Source organism: Lasioglossum baleicum, chromosome 13 (genome assembly GCF_051020765.1).
Source record: "Lasioglossum baleicum chromosome 13, iyLasBale1, whole genome shotgun sequence".
Taxonomy (NCBI): domain Eukaryota; kingdom Metazoa; phylum Arthropoda; class Insecta; order Hymenoptera; family Halictidae; genus Lasioglossum; species Lasioglossum baleicum.
Window position 1 is genome coordinate 12591255 of NC_134941.1, and position 23591 is coordinate 12614845.

Here is a 23591-nt window from a genome sequence, read left to right on the forward strand (position 1 = left end):
CCGCCTCGGTTCCAAATATAGAGCAAAAGAAGATCCGCGAGGTGGATGCCGCGGGCGAGAAAAAGACCGAGGAAGAAGATAACTCGGCCGAGAGGAAACGAGAGCCATATGGCCCTCTCTCGAGCCGGAGCGTGTGCCCACGCCCGAAAGAAACGAGAATTTCTCGAAGGAATAGCGCGGTTCTAGAACCGGAGGGGATGGGGAGAGGGCCGAGGAAGTTTGGGCAGAGAGCAACCCTCGGTGAAATATAGGGCTACTAGGCCTCGCGCCGCGCCGCCGCGCCGAAAGTTACGAGGCACGCGAGACTCTCGAGGCCGGAGAGCGTTATTGCCGCAAAAGACACGAGTATATCACCCACGCACTCGTACTTTCTTCTCCCGCTCTCCCTCTCGACGTCTTCGACCCGGCTCGAACGGAAAAACGCGTTCCTGGCATTTAACGGAGCCCCGAGGCGCGAACGACGAGCAGCTTATCGTCCAGATTAGAGCCGTATAAATTACGAGGCGGCCCCGCTACAACAAGCCAGTCCCACGCTCCCTCTTCCCTATTTTCCCCTGTTTCCCTCGTTTTCCGGCATGCGCGACGATCCCCGATACCCGGCGAAACCACGCCGGAGACCACTAATGGTCGAACTATTTTGACGCATGCGATCGGCCGTACAAGACGTTTGTCACCGCTGCCGGATAAGGAGAGGAACGCGGATTACCATTAGCCTATCACCTGCAGCGGTACGCTCTTCCTTCTGCTCGCTCTCTTCTCCCTTCTTCTGCTATTTCTTTCGCTCTACCCCTCCCTCTTCTCCTGCTCCTTTCGCTTCTTCCCTCTTCGGAACGCTGCTCTCTTCTTTTTCCACGTCGTTCGGTCACCTGGCGCAGTGGCGAAAACCCGATAACGGCTTGTTCCGTTGCACCGAGCACAAGAGCGAACGCGCGCACCGCTCCTCTTTCTCTCTCTCCTCTCCACTCGACTCCTCTCTGCTCTCGCTACCGAGCGCAGAAAACGAACAGGACCGAACCGAACGGGACAGCCAGGAGCCACGAGGCTCCTCGGGATCGCGTGACTGATCACTGATGGACTTGACGGGGGCGGAGAAGGATGCCATTAGCTTTATCATCGGACCCGCGACTCGCGCACCGGACAATACCCGATAGCAAGCCTGGAATTTCGCTTTCTTTCTGTCCGGAGCTCGTTTTTTACCTTCCCCCCCCCCGGCTGCAACGCTGCCCATAAATACCGAGACACTTACCACGATTTTTCGAAAATTCTCTGAAAGCCATGCCCGATACCTCCTCGACGTAAACTAAATTCGTTATACAGTTCCTTCACAATGTTAGAGAGGGCTCGTTACCATTGCGAACCAAGCATACCTACCCTTGCGATTTTTCTAAAGTATCGCAAACAGTGCTCGATAATCCTATTTACAAGTTTAGAAACCAGAAGCGTTCCTCGAGGCTACAGCTTATACCCGGAAGCGAGTGGGGAACTTTAGCTGTTTCTTACGGAACGCTGTCCCGCGGCTTATGGTCGGGGGTGTAGAGATTTCGAGGAGGTGGATCGAAAGGGGGAGGGCCTTGTGCGAGGCGCGAGAAAAATACGTTTAGAGACCGGGGCCGTTATTGCGGAAGCGAGTCGGTGATTATAGAGGAACGTGGATATCTGGTTTGGTTGTTTTGCTCTCGGTGCGGGCTGCTAAACGTTCGCTTCCCTTGCGTGGATGCGGAGCGGTTGCGTTACAGCTTCATTCCGTTCTCGCACACCGATCATTAGCGCCGATGCTCTCGTAATCGACGGTCAGAAAATCGAAAAACGGGCTGTAGGTAAGGGAACCGGAAATCAAGCGCTAATTTTCCCGTGTGAAAGGGCGCGATGCCGCCGTTCGTGTTCGCGACGGCCGAGCCCCGGGTCCAGTGAAAGCGAGACAAAAGAGATACAACCGCGGTTGGTTAATTATTCGTTTTACGCTTGCCGCGATTTGCGTACAGAGTTCGAACTTATAATTATCGCGCGCGGTCTCTCGATATAACGCTCGGCCGGCTCTAATGACTCGTACGTTCTTAATTAAGCTCGAAGGCGGGGATCGATCCTTCGGGTCTCTCCGAGGCACCGAGGCTCGCGGAGCGCAGCCCGCCGCGACTTACTTTCACTCGCTTGGAAACGGGCGCGTGTTCTGCGCGCGGTCGGTTGCGAAATCGTCGCGGTTCTCTGCATCGATAGCGAGCCTCTACTTCCAGACTACCGCTGCTGCGAACGAGAGGAAAGGTGCGCGCCGCGACCTCGGATAACGCGGAATTATTGCGCGAATAAAACGTCACGGCTGCGCCGTTTCATGGGAAGAATTTTCACTCCTTCTTGCCCGGATAGAAAGCGTCGGGGACACGTTATGTCATTGTTATGCGCCGTTCCTTTCCGCGTGCCCACCAAAAATCGCCCATTGTTCGGCTCGCGCTCGGATTCTTTGCTTGTCGAACACCCTACGCTGCGTGCCGATGGAAAACTCCATTTAAGCGACTTGGCGTAATTCAGGAAAGCTTGTAGAACATACAGAGTGGACCTATAACGATTGTTTACCGGTGTAATTCGCTTTTCACTGGGCTGGTGCAACATAGCGGATATGTTATTGCTCCATCCTGTGCGAGTTAGTGGCCGGTCGATTTCGCGGGTCTCGATCGTCGATTGGGAGGAAGCGAGCCATTAGGAATTGTGCTCCGCGCCTTGAAACAACATCGTAACTCGCGGCAGTACACCGGACGCTATAAAACGCGACTCCGCTATTCTGCGAGACACACGAAACCCATGGAATTGGATCGGGAAAAATATCATTCGAGAGGGTTTTGATTTATTTTTGTTCGAGAGGTATCTCTCTTTCTCTCTCTCGAGCATGCTGGGCGTGTGTCCGCGTATTTTAGGACACCGGTCGTGCAAATGTTTGTTCCGGGATCAACCGGCTAGCCGGATCCCGGAGAGCTGGACACGCGTGCACCGCGTAAACAGGATAAACGTTACAAATATTGTAGGCGACGCGCGAGTGATTTACGGGCTTCGTTAATCGAAACGACAGTCGAACGAGGTTGAAAGGCCGTGTTTTCGAGAGCCATCGAGAGCCGGTCGCCTAGCTATCGTCCCGTCCCTCCTGTGTACCAGCACACACACACACGCGTACACGCGTGTTTTCGTAACGTTCGATTGCCAGGGTCGGGGACGCGGACGTGTTTTCGCGGGGGAAACGAAAATACCGATGCTCGGCGTCGCACGGTCCCGACGTTATTGTTTTTAATTAGAAGCGTCGCGAAAAACCGGCGAGCCGCGTATCGCGCGGTGCACTCGCGTCGAGACGTCGAAAAAATTCTATTATTCTCGCGTCCTCTCCAACTCGCTCCTCTCCTTGGCGAGCTCAGGAGCGAAAGGGCGGGAGAACGTTCGAAATTCAAAGGGCTGTTTTTTAAATCCGCCAAGCCTGCCGGAACACGACGCGAGGCGGGGTCGGCGGACAGAATTCTGGGAAAATGCGTTTTTTACGCTGACGACGCGTATTTGACATCCGGGATTATCGCGACAGTGGTCTCGATTTTATTACGAGCCGCTAAAAACAGTTTGGAACCGTGTTTATCTTTCGCACGGTCTTACGATCTCGCGTGAATCGTTTCTGTCTCAAAATAGGGCTCCGGTTAATTCGCCTCGTAAATCCGAGTACGGATTCCTTCGTTCTTCATGGTTGTTGCGCTTGAATTCATTGGGTGTACCTTGTTTATTTTTTTAGGATTTCTGAAATGAAAGAAATGCATTGAAATATTGTTTCCTGTAAATTTTACAGTACAGGCAACATTTCTCGAACCAACTTTTTGCCAGCGTTTAGATAGAAATACTTCAGAGTGTAGCGGTTTGTTCGGTTCTCGGTGGTTATTCCGCATCCGTTGACGATCGCCTCGGGTTCATCGGAAAGGGAATTTGTCCCGCAGACGTCTTTTGCGGTCCGTGTCTCGCGACATCGAGCCCCGATAGACAAAGAAAGGGATTCGAGCGGAGAAAAGTACGGGGCTGGGACGAGAAGAGAAGCGACGCGGCGCGGCGCCCGGAGAGTTTCGGGAAAATAAAAGTGAGCGTCCTCGTCGAGAGTGGCGATCGTCCGAGGTATAATAATTTCGGGGAACTTTCCGGCCCCCGGTCCCCTCGGCAGCAGCAGCAGCTCTTCTACCCGGTCCTCTATCCCCCAGTCTCGCTCTATATATTTTTTCTTCCTCGTCTCCGGAGTGTACGTCTTCCCTTTGTTACGTTTACGAGCCTCCTCGGATCCGGAGTAAAAACCTCCACCCTCTGCCACGCTTCCACCCACCCACACCCCTGTTCTCCTGCTTCGGCTGGTTTTTTCTCTGTCGGTTCGTCCCTCTCGTTTTCTAGCGAGCGAGCGGAGAGCACAGCCGTGAAATAAATCCGTATATTCCGGAGGGTCTTAAATTCAACCGGAAATAGAATTTGTCCCGAGGCGGTCACGGAAGGCAATGGCGCGAGGCGAGAAACGAAAGAAGAAGAAGCTTCGCACGGAGGAAAAAGCTCGGGACGCATCGAGAGAATCCGTAATGTCGCGGCGAACCAACGTGCACACCGTCAGCGACGGAACACCGAGGGTAAAAAGAGGGTGGGGGATGAAAAGGGGTGAGTTTTCCACGTGTCGGCGTTCGCCGAGGAGGATCGTCGCGGATGGTGAGAAACGAGCAGAATCCGGGAGCCGGTGGTGGGGAGGATTTAATTTTCTCGGAGGAAAACGAAAACACAAACCCGCGCCGCCTGATTTACGATCGGGATCGAAATGTTAAAATATTCGCGTTGTATTTTACGACGGAGCGCCACGATGGTAGTAGCACGACGCTCTCTCTCTCTCGTGGAGCGAACGGTTGCCGGCCGGGAATGTTCTCGTGGCACGGAAGACGAGGAACGAACGACGAGGTTTTCGGGTTGTATTAAAATTTTAAATATCGGAGTTATATCTCGGCTCGGGCCTGGCAAGGTTCAAAGGACGTTTTATAATGCTCTCGCCCTGCGGACGGGAAGAAGAAGTAGTGCTCGTTAGAGGCAGCCGCGGTGGCGAACGTTGTGTAGCCTCGGTTGCACCTGTTCGAGTACTATTAGAGACGGCTTAAAATTTTCACGAGCCTCTCGAGGCCGGTCCTCTCCCTCGCGGCCGCTTCGGCCCGCTTCCTACCCGTTGCCGAAATCTGCAATTTGGCGGGATCCATCGTAAGCAGGTACTTGGAGAAGAAAGTCTACGCCGGAAGAGAATGGAAAAAGAACGAGGCCTTTGCACGCTGAAGAAGGTGGCCAACCACCTTCTGAGTGGGCGACCCGCTTCCAGACGATCCTCATCGTGTTTACATCTGCTCCGAAGGAAGCAAAAGTAACCGGGTGGCGGACGAAACGGGGGAGGCGGTGAAAAATGAGGGAAAAAATGGGAAATCGTGGCTTATCAAAGGAGGCTAGATACCCAGGGGGTGGGTCCCACCCCCTGTCAGGCTCCTCGAGCTCTCTTCTCTTCGTCTTTTTCTCTCTCTCTCCCGCTCTCTTTCTCCTTCTCTCGAGACGCGAAGCTGTTTTCGGCAATTGCTACCGGGTCTTGTCAAAAAGTTGAAAGAGAGAGGCCCGGTGAAAAGAGGCACTACGGATTTCTAGACCGGTCGAGTCACTGGAGGATGAGAAAGCGGAGGAGAAGAGAGAGAAGGACGAGAGCGAGAAGAGAAGGGCGAAGAACTAGGGAGAGAGAGAGAGAAAGAGAACTGGAGAGAACGGTTTCGGGGGTGGCTGGAGGGAGACGAAGAAGCTCGGTGGCGGGCGGAAGGGGTGGGCGGGTGTGGAGGGGGAGGAGGACATCTTAAATTTTTTACGAGACCACTCGTGAGCAATGGCAACGGAAGAAGGCAAGCACCATAGACCTAGGAGGCGCTGCACGCCGACCGGCAGCATTTCACTGAAGTCTGCAATTTCGCGGATGCATCTTGGCTGGTCTGGCTAGAGCAGGAGAACGCGAGGGAAGGAGAGGAAGGTCTTTGCCCGCTTTAGAAGAACTCCTAAAGCGCGCCTTCCACCCCTTTCTCCCTCGATCCACCTTTCCACTCTACTATATTTTGGTACTCTAGAATTTCGTGCTTCCTTCAGCCCTCTGCCCAGCCCTCCCCTCCTCGTCTTCGAACCCTTCACCTCTCGTACACGAAGCCCTCTATCTCTTCCCTTCCCTACCCATCTGTTCTTCTATTCCCATCCTCTCTCTGCGCCTCGTCTTCCCTTCTCTTCTCCCTTATTCGTCTCTTTTCGTCGAAGAATGGCGAGACGTCGGCCAGACCCTGCGGCCTACCGGAGCAAAAGAGATCGACCAAAAGCTTGGTCGAAAGAAGACGATGGATGCTCTCTACCTCTCTCTCTCTCTCACTTCTCGTCCCTCTCTTCGTCCCATGTTCCCGGTCTCTCTTCCTCGCGCGCTCTGTCTCGCGGTTCTATGTATGCCCGAGAGGGAACAGAGCGAGAGAGAGGAAGAGAGACGGATAAACGCATGGTATTGATCCTAAAACCCCTTGCTCCTCATCCCATCCCACCACCTAGCATCCCTTCCACCGCGCCAACGATCCCCAAAGTTGCGTTCGGTCTCTCGCTCTCGCTCTTTCTCTCTCTTCCTCCTCCCTTTCTTCTCGCTTTCGGCATTTCCCCCTTTTAGACTCGGGGCTAGATGACTGGTCGAGCGACTATCTCGGCGAGCTTAGATGCATGCCTCGTGTGTGATACGAGTCGACCTTGAACTTGGAATTAGTCTCGGCCACGTATCCGCGCCGCTCTTTTGTTTCCGCGCACTCTTTCCTGCGCTCCTCCCCCTACACCTGCGCGAAAATTTTCCTACTACACTCTCGATTTCTGCCTTACACCGAAATAATCGACGTCGGACCGTGAGAAAGGCGAACGACGTAATCCTGTCGACCCCGCGGAAGCCATTGTACCGTTCTCGTGCGGCTCGTGCAGTTTATTAAACTTTCCGCCGGTGGGATTATTAACCGCGTGCGTTGGAAACGTTTCATTACTGGTACTTTTAGGAACATGCTTTGATCCTGTTGATTCTAATTACGACATTAAATCGACCCTCATTGATTATTTGACTGCGGATTTTATGCACTTATCACAGAAATTAGTAGGTCAAACAATCGCAGAAACTTCTGATGGTTTTCCTTAAAACTACATATACAAGTACAATACACAAATATACCTCGAGCGTTAACGAGGGCCAGAGAACACGCGCAACCGTTTCGTTTAGGGTCACGCCGGACCCGGTGCTGTGGGCGAGGGTTAACTATCGGCGAGGATCGTGAAAGGGCGAGCTGCCGGAATGATCGATACGCATCGAGTGACGCGCGGAAGCGATCGGCAGCGTTGAAAGACCGAGAGAACCGGTGGAGCGAAGACGCGGAGAGGCTCTCTGGTCCGTTTATGATCGGCGAGCACGCAGAGTGCGGAGCGGAGAGGGTCGGGCCCCGTCCATCTGCCTCGCAGCGCGTCATTTGGCACGCTCCGAGGAATATCCGGAGAAACAATGATGCCTGCCGAGTCATCGGGTTTAACAGTACAGGTGCCAAACGGTCGTGGATCGCGGCAGTGGTTAACGTCCGGGCAGCAGCCAGTCGACCGAGATCCGAGCCAATATTCGCCGGTTGATTTTCATGAACCGCGCGCGGCTCGGCTCGGCTCGGTTCGGCACGACGGAAACGTTCGATTGTGGTGTGGGCCGTTACGGGGAGGAGGTAGGGTGGACGAGAACGATCGTTCGCGTTCTCGTCACAAAAGAAGCTCGTTTCCACTCGATGAATCTCGGTGTACGAGGTCCCGGCACGAGGGGCACGAGTTTATTCGAGTTTATTCGCCGCGGACCGAGGCGAGGGTGGCGTGGGGAAAGAAAGAGAGAGAGGAGGAGAGACTTGGTTGGTAGCGGTCCGATGAAAGTAAACCACTCGGCAAAAGCCGCGCAAAGGCGTCTTCAAAGTTTCCCGTTCGGCCGCCGGTTTAACTTGATCGGAACCGCTGCTGGCCGCGAGAGCAGCCCGTGTCCTTCTTAACCTTCGCGAGCGAAAGTTCCTCGACGATGGATCCCGCGCGGCATTCAGAGCCCTGGAATTATGAAACCTTGTTCGCCGACGGTTATATTTATATTTGCCGGCTTTCGTTCGTAAACAGCTGCGCGCCCTTATCTTCCGCGTACAGAAATTCGCCCGGGGGAGAGAGAGACCAACCCCGGTGAAGAACGGGGTGAGCGAAGAGCAAACTCCTTTCCCGCGAATATAAATAAATAGCCGCTCGAAGTAGGTTCTCCACGGTAACGTTCTTGCCCGCTCGCAACTTTTCTCCCCCCGTTTCCCGACTCGTATTGTGTCCGGAAAAAAGTGGGGAATCGCGGTGGCCGTTCGCCGGGCACGCTTCATAAATCCCGGAAGTTTCGGCGAACCGCGATAGAGAGAGAGAGAGAGAGAGAGAGAGAGAGTCCGCGCACGCTCGGACCATTTAATGCGTCCAAAGTTCAAGACAAAGGGTCGCGTGTACGCGGGCTGGTTCTCGCGCAAGGGGTTTGGATTGGTGAACACACGTATACACGGAAATACACGAAACCACTGCTGGTTTTCGGTTGGTTCGAGCGTGTCTGCCGATCGAGTCGCGAAAAACGAGCCAAAAAACGACCTCGCCGTTGTTTCCATTTAGGGATGTCATTAGAGGCGGGTCGTCGGTAATCCGCGCGCGCGAAAGGGGATGGAAATAGCGAGTCGCCGGTCTATTCGGCTGGCAACCCGTGCGCGGGCTGCGCTGGGTGGGGTGGTGAAACGGTGCGACGGGAACCATCGAATGGGGAGAAGGATATTTCGCGGATTTTAATTAATGCGGTTCATCTTTGTTTCTTTCAGACGAGGCAGCCGGCGGAGTCGCGCGTCTGCGAGAAATTCAGGCTTCGACGGAGGCGCGGGAGGCAACGGCAGTGGCAGCAGCACCCCCTGTTGAAAGAGTGAAAAGAGAGAGAGTGAGTGAGAGAGGGAGGAAATGCGACGAATCTCGGCTCGTCATTAAGGGAGAAGCAGCAACCCTTTGTAGGTGAAACGTCGGGGGAAAAATCGAACTTGTTTCCGACAGGCTTGTGTGTGTATGTGCATCGTCGTCGCCCGACTGTTTCCGGTTACAGCGACGCGTCGGCCTCCCTCCCCCGAGAGTCGATGCAAAACGAAGAGAACCGGAGCCTAATCACTCGTCCTTGACAGACAACGAACCTCTTCTTTTTTTCCCGTGGGCTTAACGCCGGCCTAATCGATGTTAAATGGCATAAGGTCGACCGGTAAACGAGATCGTTTTCTACGACCGGAGGATAAAAACAGAGTGTGTTCTCCGTCCTCAGCGATCCGTCTCCTCCACCCTGCCTAGACCAGAGGACTCGTGGAACGACAAGCAAGAGAGAGAGAGGGTTGGTCAGATTTGCTGTCGAGGAGAGAAGAAGAGTGAGAGGAAAACAAAGAGAGCCAGGCAACTATTCTAGGAGGCAAGAAAAGCGCCGTTGGGTCTCCGGCGCTTCCGGAAGGGTCTCGCGACCTGGAGCAGGAGCAGGAGGAAGAGGACGTGGCAGGAGGAGGAGGAGGCGGTGGTAGCGTTGAAGCTGGAGGAGTCGGGAAGCGACGAGGGTGGTTGCGCGTCGTCGTCGTCGCGTGACGTGCGGAAAGAGCAGACGAACCGTGGAGGAGGCATGAGGAGGAGAGAGTGACGACGCTGCCGGTGCTGCAGCCTCGCACAGATCGTGAGAGGACCGGCGGCCCCACGGTGGGGCTGCGATAAGAATGGCCCCCTTCAATATGGCGGGCGTAGCAGGCCTTCTAGCCACCTGCGCCGCGGCTGCTGCTTCCGCTGCCCACCTTCTGCCGTTGTTGCTGTTGCTGATCTGCCCGCGAGGGACCCACGCCGAACAAGGTAACCCCTCCATCATCTTCTTTCACCCTACAGCTTCATTCAAAATCGGGCCGCCGAAACTTGGGTCGCTGGTTGTCTTATTCTAGAACTCCGTCGTAAACGCGCGCTTAGTCCCATCGCATTAGCGAAAGCGTGTCTACTTTATTCTTCCTGCGGAGAGTGGGTGTGGCCTGTCTTCGGTGGGCGTGGCTTAGTTGCCCTCGACGCTTCCACGGAGCCAGAATAGCAATCTCGTGTTTTCTTTCGAAGTTATCAAGGCCCGGACACGTCTCCGCTGATTTTAATAAAATTTAGCTCGACGAGTCCGCGTCTGTAATTATTGTAGATACGGATCTATCATCCGGACATATTTCGTTGAAATCAAAGAGGGCCAGGTTCGACGCGGTCCCAGCAAGACCGCTGTGCTCTCGCCGCGCCAATTATAGACGTTGGCGAGACACTTCCGGTAGATCGGGAGGATAGCCGACGGTGCTCGCGTTGGATCGAGCTGTACAGGTTGCGCCATGCTCTCTATCCAGGGATCATCAACCGAGATGATAGTCCCGGACGACACCTCGGGACACGATACACCGATGCGATTGCAACTTCCTTCTGTATACTTAGCCAGATGCATCGATTAAGTCGTACGCGCGCAACCAGACGTACCCCGGGACTATTCCGCTTGGAAAGTCTCTCAGGATAGACGGGGCTCTCTGTGCGCGGCAGCGTTTCCAGTTGTTCCGCGGGCGACGTAATTGCTAGCCTCGCCGGGAGAACTAGTTCCTACGCTTCCGAGATACGTTCCCTATTTTTTCCAGCCGATCCGAGACGAGCCCCGATAGATTTACTCGATACCGCTGGATCCGCCGTAAATAACTTAATTAGCGTTGTGCGAACGGGTTTACCGTTCCGCACGCAGTGGGCCAGAGTCGTAAAAGGCTGGGCAGAATTCATAGTTAATTATACATTGTCAATCGCACGCTTGGATGGTCTTGGAGGTTGCAGAACTCGATTCTGTAATTTCTATAATGAGAAACACTAAATTCATTTAATGTTTCTCGTAGTTTGTTGTAGTTTGATACGTTCTTCCGAGAGAGTGTCGGCTGTGCGCTGTTTATTTAACAGATGCGATCAGATACAACGTTATCGTGCCCGGCGCAGCGTATCTCAATCGAGCAGGGGCGCACGAGCAGACCTAATTTCAACTTGTTTCACGACACGGCTATTTTATGGAAACGGCGCGGCGCGGCGTGCCGAGGGTTCGGCGGCTCGAATCTCGAAGTTAGCACCGCGCGACGATCGTTAAATATTGCTCTCGGGGACTGTTGTTGCTTGTTTGGCCGGAATTGGCCTCGGCCTCGTGCACCGAATCGGTGCGCGTTTTAGAAACGCGATTATCCTCCGGCTGCTAACGCAATGATCCCGAGATATTGCTGTGTATCGTTGAGATTAGCCCGGGGTTTCCGTGTGTTTGCGGACTCGCGCGCGCTCGCTCGCGCGGAGGAATCGATATGCATCGATATGCAGGCTCGGCGTGCTCCCTGCTCCATCGAAGATGCAGGGAATCAAGCTCCGCCGAGGGAAACTCGGTCGATGTTAGCCAAGACTATATAGAACCCTCGAACGTACGCGACTTAATCGGTATTCTCGTAGCCTAGTGCGGCGATATTTGCCGAGAACTCGATCTGTACTCTGTCGAATATTTACTCGTCCCGAGAAAACTCGCCTGGAGAGAATTTCTCTTGGCGGCGGCTGGCTCCGACGGAGCTGACTCCGAAGTCTCTCTCTCTCTCGCTCTTCTACGATCGTTTCACGGTGAACGAGAGACAGACGAAGAAAGAATACATACAGAGATATCGTTCGGCTCGCGAACGGGCGCCGATAGGGGACCAAAGGGTTCGTACTTACGGCGGTACACGGATTTTTTAGCATCGTCGATTCAGCAGCCGGGGCTCCTTCCACGGGACAGGTTGTCTCCGTGATCGCTTTTTAACGATCGGACCGCGTGGACGACGGATGTGTCATGGTCTATAACCGCAAGAGGAGAGCCGGAGATTTATTCGAGCGACGGGAAGAATGGGGCTGTCTCTATCTCTCTCTCTCTTCTTTCTCTCTCTCTCGTGGTTGGCTTTAAACCCCGAGTTCCTACGGTGATCGTCTTCTCGGACGAGCTACCCGGAACGTTTTCCATATTTATGCCGAAAAGAAGATCCCTGGCGCCCCGGGGTCCGGGATAGAGGGGTCCGTCCGTCTCCGCCAACCCCTTCATCCCTCTCCGGGCCGGTGGAATAACGATAATTTCGTAATGTGGGCCAATCTTCCGAATTGCGGGATCGTTCGAGGTGTGCCGGTAGTTAGTGCCGCGGCATTAAAAGGGGATCATTTCGACGCGCGTTCTCCGGACGGAAAAGAAAGGAAGGAGGCTAGGGTCGGCGCTGTTAGGTGGGGGTACCGGGAGCGAGATAGAGGGAGAAAGACGCCTCCCCGAAATTGACCGGCAAACTCAGCAGGGCCTGTTTACTCTACGTGAGTCGATTTCTGGATGAACGGTGGTGTTCCTTCTGGTGGTTGCGCGACGCGATATAGACCGGCAGCCGAAGCGAGGGCGCGCTCGCGTTCTGCCCGTAGATTCTCATCACGGACACCGTTACCATTTCGAAAAACCGAGAGGAACGATTTCATCAAATTTTAACGGCAATCCAACTCGCACGGAAGCCGCCCCCGCTCCAAAACGGCTTCGCACTTATCTCAAGATAGTTTTACGATTTTTTTTTTCGACGACGGATTATAGTCGTCTCTCCCTCGTGCTATATCTCAGTCTCTATCCCCTCTCAGACTGCTCGGCTGGTGAATAATCTGCCGGCAAGTTCCTGCACGATGCACACCCCCGGGAGTTTCCTCTGTACGTAACGCGTTTAATGGAACTTCCCAAGGATACGCGTTCCCGGTGGACCGTGTCTGCGCAATAGAGACGGCTAACTCGGTTTCCTTCGACCTGCACGAAACCCGAGCTCCTCGTTACCCTCGCCTATTGGATATCTCGGCTCATGCCTCGCTCTCCTCGACTTCTCCCGTTATATCTCTGAATTTCATTCTTCGACCGGATCCCGACCAGCGAGGGAGAGAGAGACGACTCGTATTACCGTATCTGCCGGTGGACTCGTAAACACCGATCCTCCTCGACGATAAACTCTCCGCGGGGCCGAGGCGAATTTGTCGAGCCAACAGTTTTCTAACCCGGACCCCGATCCTCGCTTCCGACTCGGACGTTTGAAAATTTAAAGCCGACCAACGGGAACGAGGAGGAGAGGGCAGGGGGGGATAGGAAAGAGAGAGTTCCCTTTGGACCCCGGAATCGGTTCGATGCGCAAAATCAATTTCTACCAGCGGACAGGAGGACGCGGTCCGAGCCGAGCCGCGCCTCTGCTGGATATGTGTCTTTGGCTCCTTCACATCGAACAGGATCTCTCTCTCTCCTCTCCTCTCTTCCGAGGGTTCGAACGCAATAACACGCCGCTCGAAACTCGATTACTTTCTGGAGCGGCGAGCAGGCTACTATTCGAACCGCTACGGTTCGTTCGGTACGTGGACTCGCTTAGGGCTCGATTACCCTGCGCCGCCTCCACCCTCTCGAATCCATCCTTTCCACGAATTCCCTTTAACCGTGGACCGTAACGAAACCCCCGGCGAAACTGGCGGATCGTCTAATGCGATTCCGCGCGACCAAGTGCTCCGCCTGTGTATACACCGAGATGGGAACAGAAGTCCAGCGAATCACGTTTGCGCCCGTCAATTTCTCGCGATCGCGGAACCAACCCGGCAATTCCTCGTATATCAGCGAGAGGAGACGTTTCCCAAAGGCGATCGGAAGGAGGGGAGATCCGGGCGAGGACGAGAGAGAAGAGGAAATCGAAGGAAACGCGTCGCGGTCAGGGGTCTGTGTAGAATGAGAGACAGAGAGAGAGAGAGAGAGAGAGAGAGGGAGAGAGAAACGATCCGGTAAGAGCGGGAGCCGTAGCAGGAGCAGAGAGAAGCAGCACGGGAGAAGTCTCGGGAGCAGGTCGAGAGAGCGATGCCAGGGAGGCAGGCAGGCTTTCCTCTCCCGAGCAAACTCGATTGCCTCCACGAAAAGGCAGAAAGACTCGTTCGGAGGCTGCGGTGGGTTCGAGCCTCTCGGCTGCTCGGTTCCACACTCGTTCCTCCCGTCGGGTTCCCTCTTTCTCTGGCATTCCCCTCGGCCCCGGGTGTCGGTGGTTCTCTCGCTTCGTCCCTGCTGGCTATATCTCCTCGTTTCTCTCTCTTATTCTTAGTCCACGGGGCCGCGGTGAGTAAGAGACGCGGCAACGCCGCAGGAATGCCCGGCCAGCCCACCGCGTGCATACCTGTACAGCCTACTACTCCAGGTCCAGGCCTCGGTCGTACGAAGCCTGGCAGCATCCTATCGAGCTGACAAGGACGGACTGAAACTTGCCCCCTGCCGGTTGAGCGACGAAGACCTAGCCGGCCGGTCGACCAGCCAGCCAAGCAACCAGCCAGCCAGGCAGTAGGAACGCCGGAAAGAGAAAGCAAGACGGAGCAAGCACACGGGCCCTCTGGTGCGTGCTGCCGCGCGCGGCTCGCTCGCCGCGACGTGTTTGCGTGCGCTCCGCTGTCTCTTCTCACGGCAGAGAACGCCGTACGTGTGCCCGTTCGTGAGTTCGTGTCCTTTTGTACGCGCCTACGGGTGCGCGATCCCGCGTCCATGCTCGCGGACCGAGCGTGCACCACCGACGGTCGACCAACACCGCTCGGTTCCTCAAACGGCCAGGTGTGTGCGTGCCTCTCTTGTCTGCTCGCTTCCCTGCTTGCTTACCTGGCTGGCTGGCTAGCTGGCTGGCTGGTTGGTTGGTTGGCTGTGAGTGCGTGCGAGCCTGCGTTCGCGCGAGCAAAAGATCACACGAACGAATGTAGGCTACTCTCTCATTGACCGAGCCCGAGAGAAGTATGGCTCTTGCCGTGCGAGCGAACGAGACGGAGACACTCGCCGCCTCGCGCCAGAGAGAACGGGACGAGAAGAGAATTCCGACCGATCCCGCCGCCCGCCTTCCGATCGAGACTATTCTCCGCGAGGAAACCGCCGACTGTTCGTTCGTTTATCCTCTTCACAGCCCCGTGATCCTCTCGATCGACTCCGGCAGCCGAGAACCGAGCCGAGTCGAGTCGACTCTCAGCCGGCAGGAATTTTCGAAGCGGTACCGCGCCGGTACCGAGGTACAGTTACCTTAATCCCAGAGGGGACCGATTGTATTTCATTCGCGGCTCCTCTATGTGTCTCTCTGTTCGTTCCGAGGCCTTTTTCTGACGCGTTTCGCAGTTTCGAACTCGTACGAGTTCTCCCGCGTCCTTTCCGATATTCGCACGGTTCGGCAGGATTTAAATTTTTTCGATATGCCTCGGCCGTCGCCCCGTGGTGCAATATTCGTTTCTCGCCTCTCGCCACCGGGTCACAAAGGTGCGGTATAACTGGCCCGATTAAAAATCAATATTTCCGCCGGGCGGAAGCGACCCGGCCGGATCCGACATAACCGCGTCCTTCGCTTTTTAATGCCAATCTTATTTGGTTTCGGGGCAATAGCCATCAGCTCCCGCCGCAATCCGTGCAATCGACAAAAGGGAGTCGTCATCGGCGGTCCCTTTGCCCCGAGAGACAGACCGTCCTGCGGGCGACTCGATCCGCGGTCGACAAATGGGATCCTTTGGGTTCCGGGAACGTCGAAATAAAAAAAAAAAAGATCGGCGTGTGTCAGATCGTCCGATCCGATCCCGGGAAATCCCTGGTATTCTCCGCAGCTATTGCTCTCTACGGTTTACCCTTTATTGCTGGACCGGTTGGGCAGAAACCACTCGCCCCAGACGCAGCCCACCCTAGATGGTCGCTTTTTCGGTGAACCGACGTCGAAACAATTGGGTATCGTCTCGACGAACTTCCATAGACGAATATTCGCAACGGTAGAGAGCATATCTCTCTGCAGTGATACATCGATTTAAATTTTATTCAAAATTACTGCGAAAGATTTTGTACGTATCAAGATCTAAATGCGCAAGTTCCCCGAACCAGGGTTGAAGCTATTTCTGAGATCTTCTGTAACAAAGTATGGCAATTTCTGGAGCCCGTAAGAAGCTCGCTGCGATTTTCGGGGTCGTAGCTTAGCTTCTGTGGTTTCCCGAGCGTCGATAACGCAAGCTCCTTACGCTAAGCCCGAGAGCTTCTCTCTCGGAAAAATCGGTCACGGGATCGCGGACATCGGCGACGTCTCCGTGGGAGCACCGAGTGATTCCGTTTCCTGTTGGACGTCGGAGGTCAGGGAAGATCTATTCGCGGGATATCGCCGTGATTTCAGGTACACCTCTCTCTCTCTCTTTCTCTCTGCGGCGCGGTTCTCGTTGGCTGGCAGGCGGGTAGAGAGTAGTCAGGCACTCTGTTAGGCTCGGGCATGTAACGCGGAGAAAAAGAGCCGCGCGATGCTGGGCGTGTGCGTAACCCGGCGCAAAACGAGCATCGCGCGAGACGAAACGCGATATGCACGCACCGGGAACACGAGTGAGCATAAATTTTAATCGCCGAGAAAAATCTCGAGCAGGAGGAACGGAGAGAGCGGTGCCGGCCGGCCGGGCTGGATAAGGAAAGGAGGAGACGGGTATAGAGATATATAGAGAGGTTAGGTATGCCGACGAGTAAAACGCCTCTCGAATAGCGGGGCTCCAAGTACGAGAGCCAGCGACGAGCATCGAAAGAGGAGAGCCCGTATTACGTGTTTCTCGCTTTCTCGAGCTCTCCGCTCCTCCGCTCCTCCGCTCTTCTCTTCTCTTCTCCGCTACGACCGCCAGAATTCGCGCGATCCTTGCTCCGCGAGAAGAACTTTCCTTGGCTCTGGTCCCGAGACGGTCTGAGACGTCGGGATAGAGGATCACCGTCGATTTTCCCGCCGGGGGAGATCGATGTCTGCTCTCCTCGGTTTCTGCTCGCGCCCGGCGAAACAGCTCCGAGAGAGAGAGAGGGAGAGAGAGAGAGAGAGCTCAGCGCCAGTACGGAGCGGAGCGGTGCGCGGCACGGGCGGAGTTTTTAATATCGTTTACCGTATTCCTCAGGTAGTCGAATTCCCGCGGAATTTAATTTCCACGGAAACCCAAGGTGCAGGGAATATTTCACCGGACGGACACCTCCGATTCGCAGGGAAATAACGGGGACGCGGCGAGGAGAAACGTTCCCTGAACGCGAAGCGGTGCAGCGCGGTGCGCCGTCTATCCGAGCAGATATCGGTACAACGTTTCGCGTTAGGTATTCTTTGCCGGTTCGCACCCCCGTTTTCCCGTCCCTTCGTCCAACCCCCCGGACCCCTTTTATCCAGTTTTGTCTCTCGCCCGCTTTTCTTCGATCCCTCCGCTGCCGCCGCCCGTAAAGTCTCTCGAGGCGTCGCGACGAGGGCGTGAGCGTCGGCTGGTTACATTTCCTAGCAGACCATTATTTCTCTCTTACACCCACGCGGTGCCCTGGCGGCTCACGGACGCGAGAGAACACACGCGGAGGGAAGGACCGCGCGCAGACACCAGAGAGGGAACGAGTGAGAGAGAGAGAGGGAGAGAGAACCAGCGCGCCACCAGACTGCATTTTCTCCCTTTTTACCCCTGCTGCTACTACTACATTACCTTTCCCGAGCAAGGGAGTTAGGAGGGTGTCTCGCTGCATATTAATGAAAAAATTTGTGACTTCCCTCCGTCATCCGGCAGCCGCATCCGCGAGAGCGCGACATCCACGAGAAGAAGGGATTTCTTTCTCTACCTGCCTCTCTGCTGGCTTCTCTCTATCGGCCTCTCTGCCTCTGCCGCGACTCTCTCGCCCGCGATAAATGAAGAGACCCGTCTCGTCTGCTTCTTTACGCATTCCCAAATATTCTTCAACCCGTCCGAAACTTACCGCGGTAAGTTATAATTGTCTGACTCACCGACGAAAAATTTCGAACCCAACTGCGAAATCTGGGAAGTTTCTTCCTATGACCAACGATTTTATTGCTCGATCATATACGATTTCTGATCGGATCGCTCATGCGAGTTTATGGAGTCCCCGCTATCTTCTCCGGTTCTCGCTCTCTCTCTATCTCTCGCTCTGTTCCACCGTGCTCGGTTTTCCGTTCTCCGATCCCGCTGCATCGATAGCTGCGGTTATCTCATCGAACGATCGAGCATCGCCCCTTTTCCTGTGTCGATTCACCGTTCCCCGAATCCGGGGAATCATCGTTTATCGTTTCGCGATGTCCGCGCGGATAAGGCTCCTCCGAGGACGTATCGCGTCATTTCGGGGCCGCGTTATCGGTCTCCGGACGTCTCCCGTTGGTTCCGCGACGTTCTCTCGCGGCCTTGGATAACGAGAATGTCCCCGCTGCCACTTTCGCTGTCGGGCCGCTACGCGGAAACGTGGTTTAAAGAGCCGCGGAAAGACTTTTCGTTGGCGACTGGCGACGTTCGCCGCGAAGAGAAACACCGTCGAAGAAAAGGTAGGAACGGGCCAGATAAGAAAATAGTGGAAGAAACGAGAGGAGAGCAGCAGCCACGGCACAGTGTGTTTCCCGGTATACGTCACAACCAATAGAATTTTACGAGGCGAGATAACCCAAGGCTGTTTTTCGTCCCATTGTACCCGGAGGCGACCATTAATAATACAGGTAGTTCGAGGCCGGTGATAATATGGCAGACTGCCGTCGAGAGGAATATAGGCGGCGTTTGCGGTGGAGAGAGAAAAAGGGAGAGAGAGAGAGAGAGAGAGAGAGAAAAGTGGTAAAAGGGATCCCTAAATTTTCCCTTTTCCGAGATAAAGCGTTCCTTTCTTTCGCTTCTTGCCACCTATGCCCTGGTCCTCGTCCATCGTTCGCGCTCTTCCTCAGCCTCTTTCTTCCTCTCGTCCCGTAACCTGGCCAGGATAGGTCTATTAGCCCTGCTGGTGGCTTTTACGACCAGCCAACTACCGTTAGTTTCGCTTTTCGTTCGCGTTCAAGCTCGTATTCGCGCGCCGCTGCCCGCCGTGCCTCCTGGCGCACTGTGCGCGCCGCGACGCCCATTTTCGTCACAAAAATTCAACGCTTTTGTCGTCTTTATGACAAAGATCTGCTGTTAACCGAAGGTAATCATTCTCTCGACCTTGAGAGCGTTTGCAATAATGTATTTGATAAGATTCTTATTTTCAGCTTAAACATTATCGTATCTACAAGTGTCACAACATTTGTAATGCCTATTTAATCCTCGTACGCTCCTCGAAAATAGGTGCGCAAATCATTCTAGGATAATCCTTCACTCATTTCGATTTCACAGACACGGTATATGCATATCACCCCTCGATTGCGGTAACCGTTCTCTCGGAGATCTAATGATTCCCCGGGAGCGTACGCTGACAATGCTCCGTGCGGAAAGAACAAAGAAACCGTGAGCGCCGTTGTGAAGAGAGTGTTGTCGCGTCGCGCCGCCTTGCCGAGGGAAAATTAGCGAGTTTCCCAGGAAATCAGACATTAGAGATAGCGCACGAACGTAATAAGCTTGTACAAGGTTCGGGAACAAATGGAATGCCCAGATCTGGCTTGGCGAAGGCCTCGCGAACGCTTCGGAACGAGTTTGATACCGTGGCTGCGCGACGTCGAGCGCAGGTGCGCGTCCATGTGTTTCCAAGGTAGCATAATGGACCCGCGTTTAGGTAGCCGGCGACGACGACGGCGACGACGCTCGATACTCGCCTTATTCCGCAGCGAATTTCCACGGCGATCGCTGAGTCTGCACCTTCGTGGAACCTTCTCTCACCTGCTCCGCTTTGCTTGCGTTTCCGACGATCCCTTGTTACCTCTTAAAAATTCCTTACGTTGGGGAAAAGGATCAGCTGATTCGGTGTTCCACTGGGAATTACGGAATTCGTAGAAATGTTAGTCTTTGCACTGAGGTGGCAACTTGTTACATGTAAAAAGAAAACTTTTTAAAAACCTCGCTCATATTAAAATGCGCTAGAAAGGAGAAAATAATTCTTTTGTTGGTTCTGCATAAAATACCGAAATATCATAGTCCATAAAATCCCTAAAAAAATCCATAAAATGCCAGTTAACTGATTAATAATATTTTTCCCCAAAATTTTAAGCAATTAGTTCAAAATCTCTTCAGTCAATCATTTAACTGGATTTTATATTTTATGGAGAGCCAGAAAAAATATTATTAATTATTCAACTGGATTTGGTATTTTATGGAGAACCAGGAAAAACATTATTTTCTCCTTTTTAGTGCATTTTAACATAGGCGTGGTAATTAAAAAGTTTTTCTTATATATTTTATTTTCTCTACTGTTGTTGTGATTGGAAGCAAGTGTGTATACAAAATCTCAGCAAGATTGGACTATGAGAAGAGGTTTAAAATTCGATTACAAGATTTGACGCATACAACAACAACACGGCAAGTTAATATGTATAAGCGTGGTGAAATAAGAATATCGTAAGCAGCAGAAATTATTGTTTCATGGTCGAAATTTTGCGGCGATAAAGAAGCTTCGAGTGGAAAGGGATAAATGATATGCTCTTTGCCCCATAGTATGCTCTTTGCCTTAGGGGCGGTTTAGATTACCCTTGGGGCAAATAGCGTCAGAGCAGAGTGGGGTGGCTTGGCTCTTGCGATAGAAGACTGGCCATCTTGCTCTTCCTAGAGCTTATATCTTTAAAAAATCTAGCTGCGAACAGCACGATCATTTTTTCACTCTACTTCTCCGCGATGATTGACTGCGGATCTTAATCTTGCTCTTCCTAGAGTCGATATCCTTAAAAATCTAGGACTACAATCATTTTTTCCTTCGACCCTCGAAGCTCTACAATGATGAAGGAGTGCTCCTTAGTTCCTCGATGAAAAGTAGGCGTGGTTTCGTAGCTCCAGGCTTGAACGGAGCCCGTAGCAGTGGCCCACGGGGCGATTGTTCCAGCAAACGATGTAATCGTGTGAAGTTGGTAGCGTGTTCGTAAGACCTCTCGCTCGTTTGATTGGAAAAAAGGGTGATTCGGGGAGCGTCGGAGTAATAGGAGCGAGGATTCACGCATACATACCGCGGCGAACGATAGCATCGCGAGGATTATACTTTTCAATTATGATAATACCCGAGCGAACAGGGCCAACGAGCGATCTCCGCTCCACCTCTTGCTCCTCGCGCTTGGCTCCACCTTCCGCAGGCCGGCGGGTCCCCCGCGCCGTGATTCGCGAATAGCAAATTGCAAATGTTCGTAATCCTCGTGAGATCGTGACAGCGGTCTGGTGCCTGTGCGACGCGGCACGGCGGTACAGCTCGATTCATCTTGTTCCGGCCGTTTCTATCCGCGGTAATTATTTTCAATTCGACCGCCTAGGCCGCGGGGAGGGAAAAAAAAGAAAACGAGAACTCTCCGGCCCGGGAGGAAAGGCAATTGAATTAAGGCGCCGCGATATGGACGGGAATATCTAGGGCGCGCGACGCTCCCTCCGCGGGATTACAATCGTGACTTTTTTCTCTGAGAAGAGCCGCGCGCGGTCCGCTCGGGTCACGCAAATGGAGCCCTGAATGGTAAACTCGAACGTGAAACGAGACGAGATAAGTTATGCTCGCGCGGATGACTCGGGTTTCTCGTTATTTCGGATCGTGTCGTAAAATCTCCGGCTTAACAACACACGCGGGAATATACCCTGTCCGCGACTCCTCCCGTCGCACGGAATTAAAAGATTCCTGCCAGCTGGAAGGGACCAAGGGCGAGGGAGAGAGGTGCAGTGAGAAAAAGAGAAAAGGGGAGGAAGGAGAGCGGGCGAACCCGCAAATATTTCCTACGAAGTCTTTGCTAATGAACTCTCGGAGGCCGTCGTTCGTCGCCCTCGTCGCGATGATTAACGACTCCTCGAAGGAATCGAGAAGCCTCCAACCTCACGGATCGATCCTCTCGAGCACAGTCGTCGGGTCCGCGCCGGAATTTCGGCAACTCGATCGCGCTTCCGCGAGCATTTCCAGAAACGATTTGTCCTCCGGCCCGTTATCCCTCGAACGCGAGGCAGCGAGCCAGTGAGTCAGAAGGTTCGCCGGAACCATTACGGTTAATATCGAAACGATAAAGGCTCGATGAGCTGTCTGCCGCGGTGCGGGCGCGATCAAAACGCCCGCTGTCCCGAGTTCGATTACAGAGAAATTCCTCGCGCGGCGATGACGCCGATGGTAGAAAGGACACTTTTGATTCATCGCACGGAGAACGGGGGAAAAAATGGAGTGGAAGATAGTAGCAGGGGAGGAAAAATAATCGTAATCACTCCGGGCGGTCGTAAAAACGAGAATAATGAGCGACCCGCTAATAAAATAATTATAATATTGGGAGGCCAGTAATAGATTCTCGGAACGCATTAACCGGTCGAGATAAATCGCGGTCGCGCAGGGTGTATGGCGTGTATACACACCGAACACGGAGAGAACGAACGAAAGAGAGAGAGAGGGAGAAGAGAGGTTGGTGTGCGACGAACATGAGTGTACAGCCGCTACGGGATACACGGATTTCTGTGTGTGTCCTCGCCGCCGCGCGTAAGACGGTATAGGTTCTCCTCTCTCTCTCTCTCTTCCTATCGTTCTCTCTCCCCATGTATATATCGTCTCTCTTCGTTTCCGAGAGAGTTGCACGCAGGCAGCGTACGGAGCGCAAGATCGAGCACGTTGCAACGGCGTGTGCGATCGCGAGTCGCCAGCCTCGGTCGCGCATGGTAGCGAGGAACGTGTCGATGTCTAATATTCTCGGTATGTGAAATTACCGTGCGGCATAAATTGCCGATCGGACAGGTGGCCGACAAATGGACTCGAGAAAACGGGCACACGCTTGCTCGCACATCGATGGCCGAGCACAGATTGCCGGGAACCGACAACGACAACAGGCTTTGGCCTCTCTCCCTCTCTCTCTCTCTCGTTCTCCTGGCTCTGCCGGCAGCACCGGCCACCGCGACATGGAATAGTTTTTTCTGCGGCGCGTCCCTCTTTCATTTTATTAATTAACTCGCGCGCGCACGGCCGTGTCCCGTATAATCCGCGGAACGATATCGGACTCGGTGCTTCCGAGCGGCGGCGCAACGATCCTCGAATACCTAACAGTATCGACGATAGTAGAATTACTGGTCCGCATAAATTTCCAATAAAGGTTTCCGCGAGCGGAGCGACGCCGGTCTATCAATTTTCCAGCGATTTCCATCGCGATCGCTTCGACGAATCCATGTACACCGACTCGGGGAGAAAAAAAACCCGTTGAAACACCGTCGAGGGTGTAACGAGGAATTTATAGCCGGTTGACGAGCCGGGAAGACACCGATCGAATGAAAAAAATATAGATATACAGGGGCGTATCCGGGTAGCGGGTTCCGTTAACGGATATCGGTGCTACGCTCGTCCGCGATTACAATTATGCGAATGCCGTTCAATCTCGTTCCTCGCGAATATGCCTAGGGAGACGTTCAAGGAGGAGCAATTCTTTAAAAATGCTAAATGATTTATTTACCACGATACATTACATGTTATATAGTGGAGAACGAATTAAGCGAGAGGATAGACGCCCGAGCACTTTTGTCTCGAGTTGATAACGACCGTCGGATTGTTCCCGGCCGATTAA

The 23591-nt window shown here is 53.8% G+C and overlaps 1 protein-coding gene across 20 annotated transcripts in view; it reads left to right on the forward strand.

Annotated features, from left to right (window-relative positions):
• The first annotated feature begins 9827 nt into the window (after positions 1-9827).
• The window catches only part of Eph (Eph receptor tyrosine kinase), a 76975-nt gene continuing 63211 nt past the window's right edge, over positions 9828-23591 (forward strand). For all 20 annotated transcript variants that reach the window (XM_076436496.1, XM_076436508.1, XM_076436502.1 and 17 more), the window contains exon 1: positions 9828-9963. In XM_076436496.1, the coding sequence (XP_076292611.1) occupies positions 9834-9963 (130 nt within the window). In that variant the 5' untranslated portion in view covers positions 9828-9833. The remainder of the gene's footprint in view (positions 9964-23591) is intronic.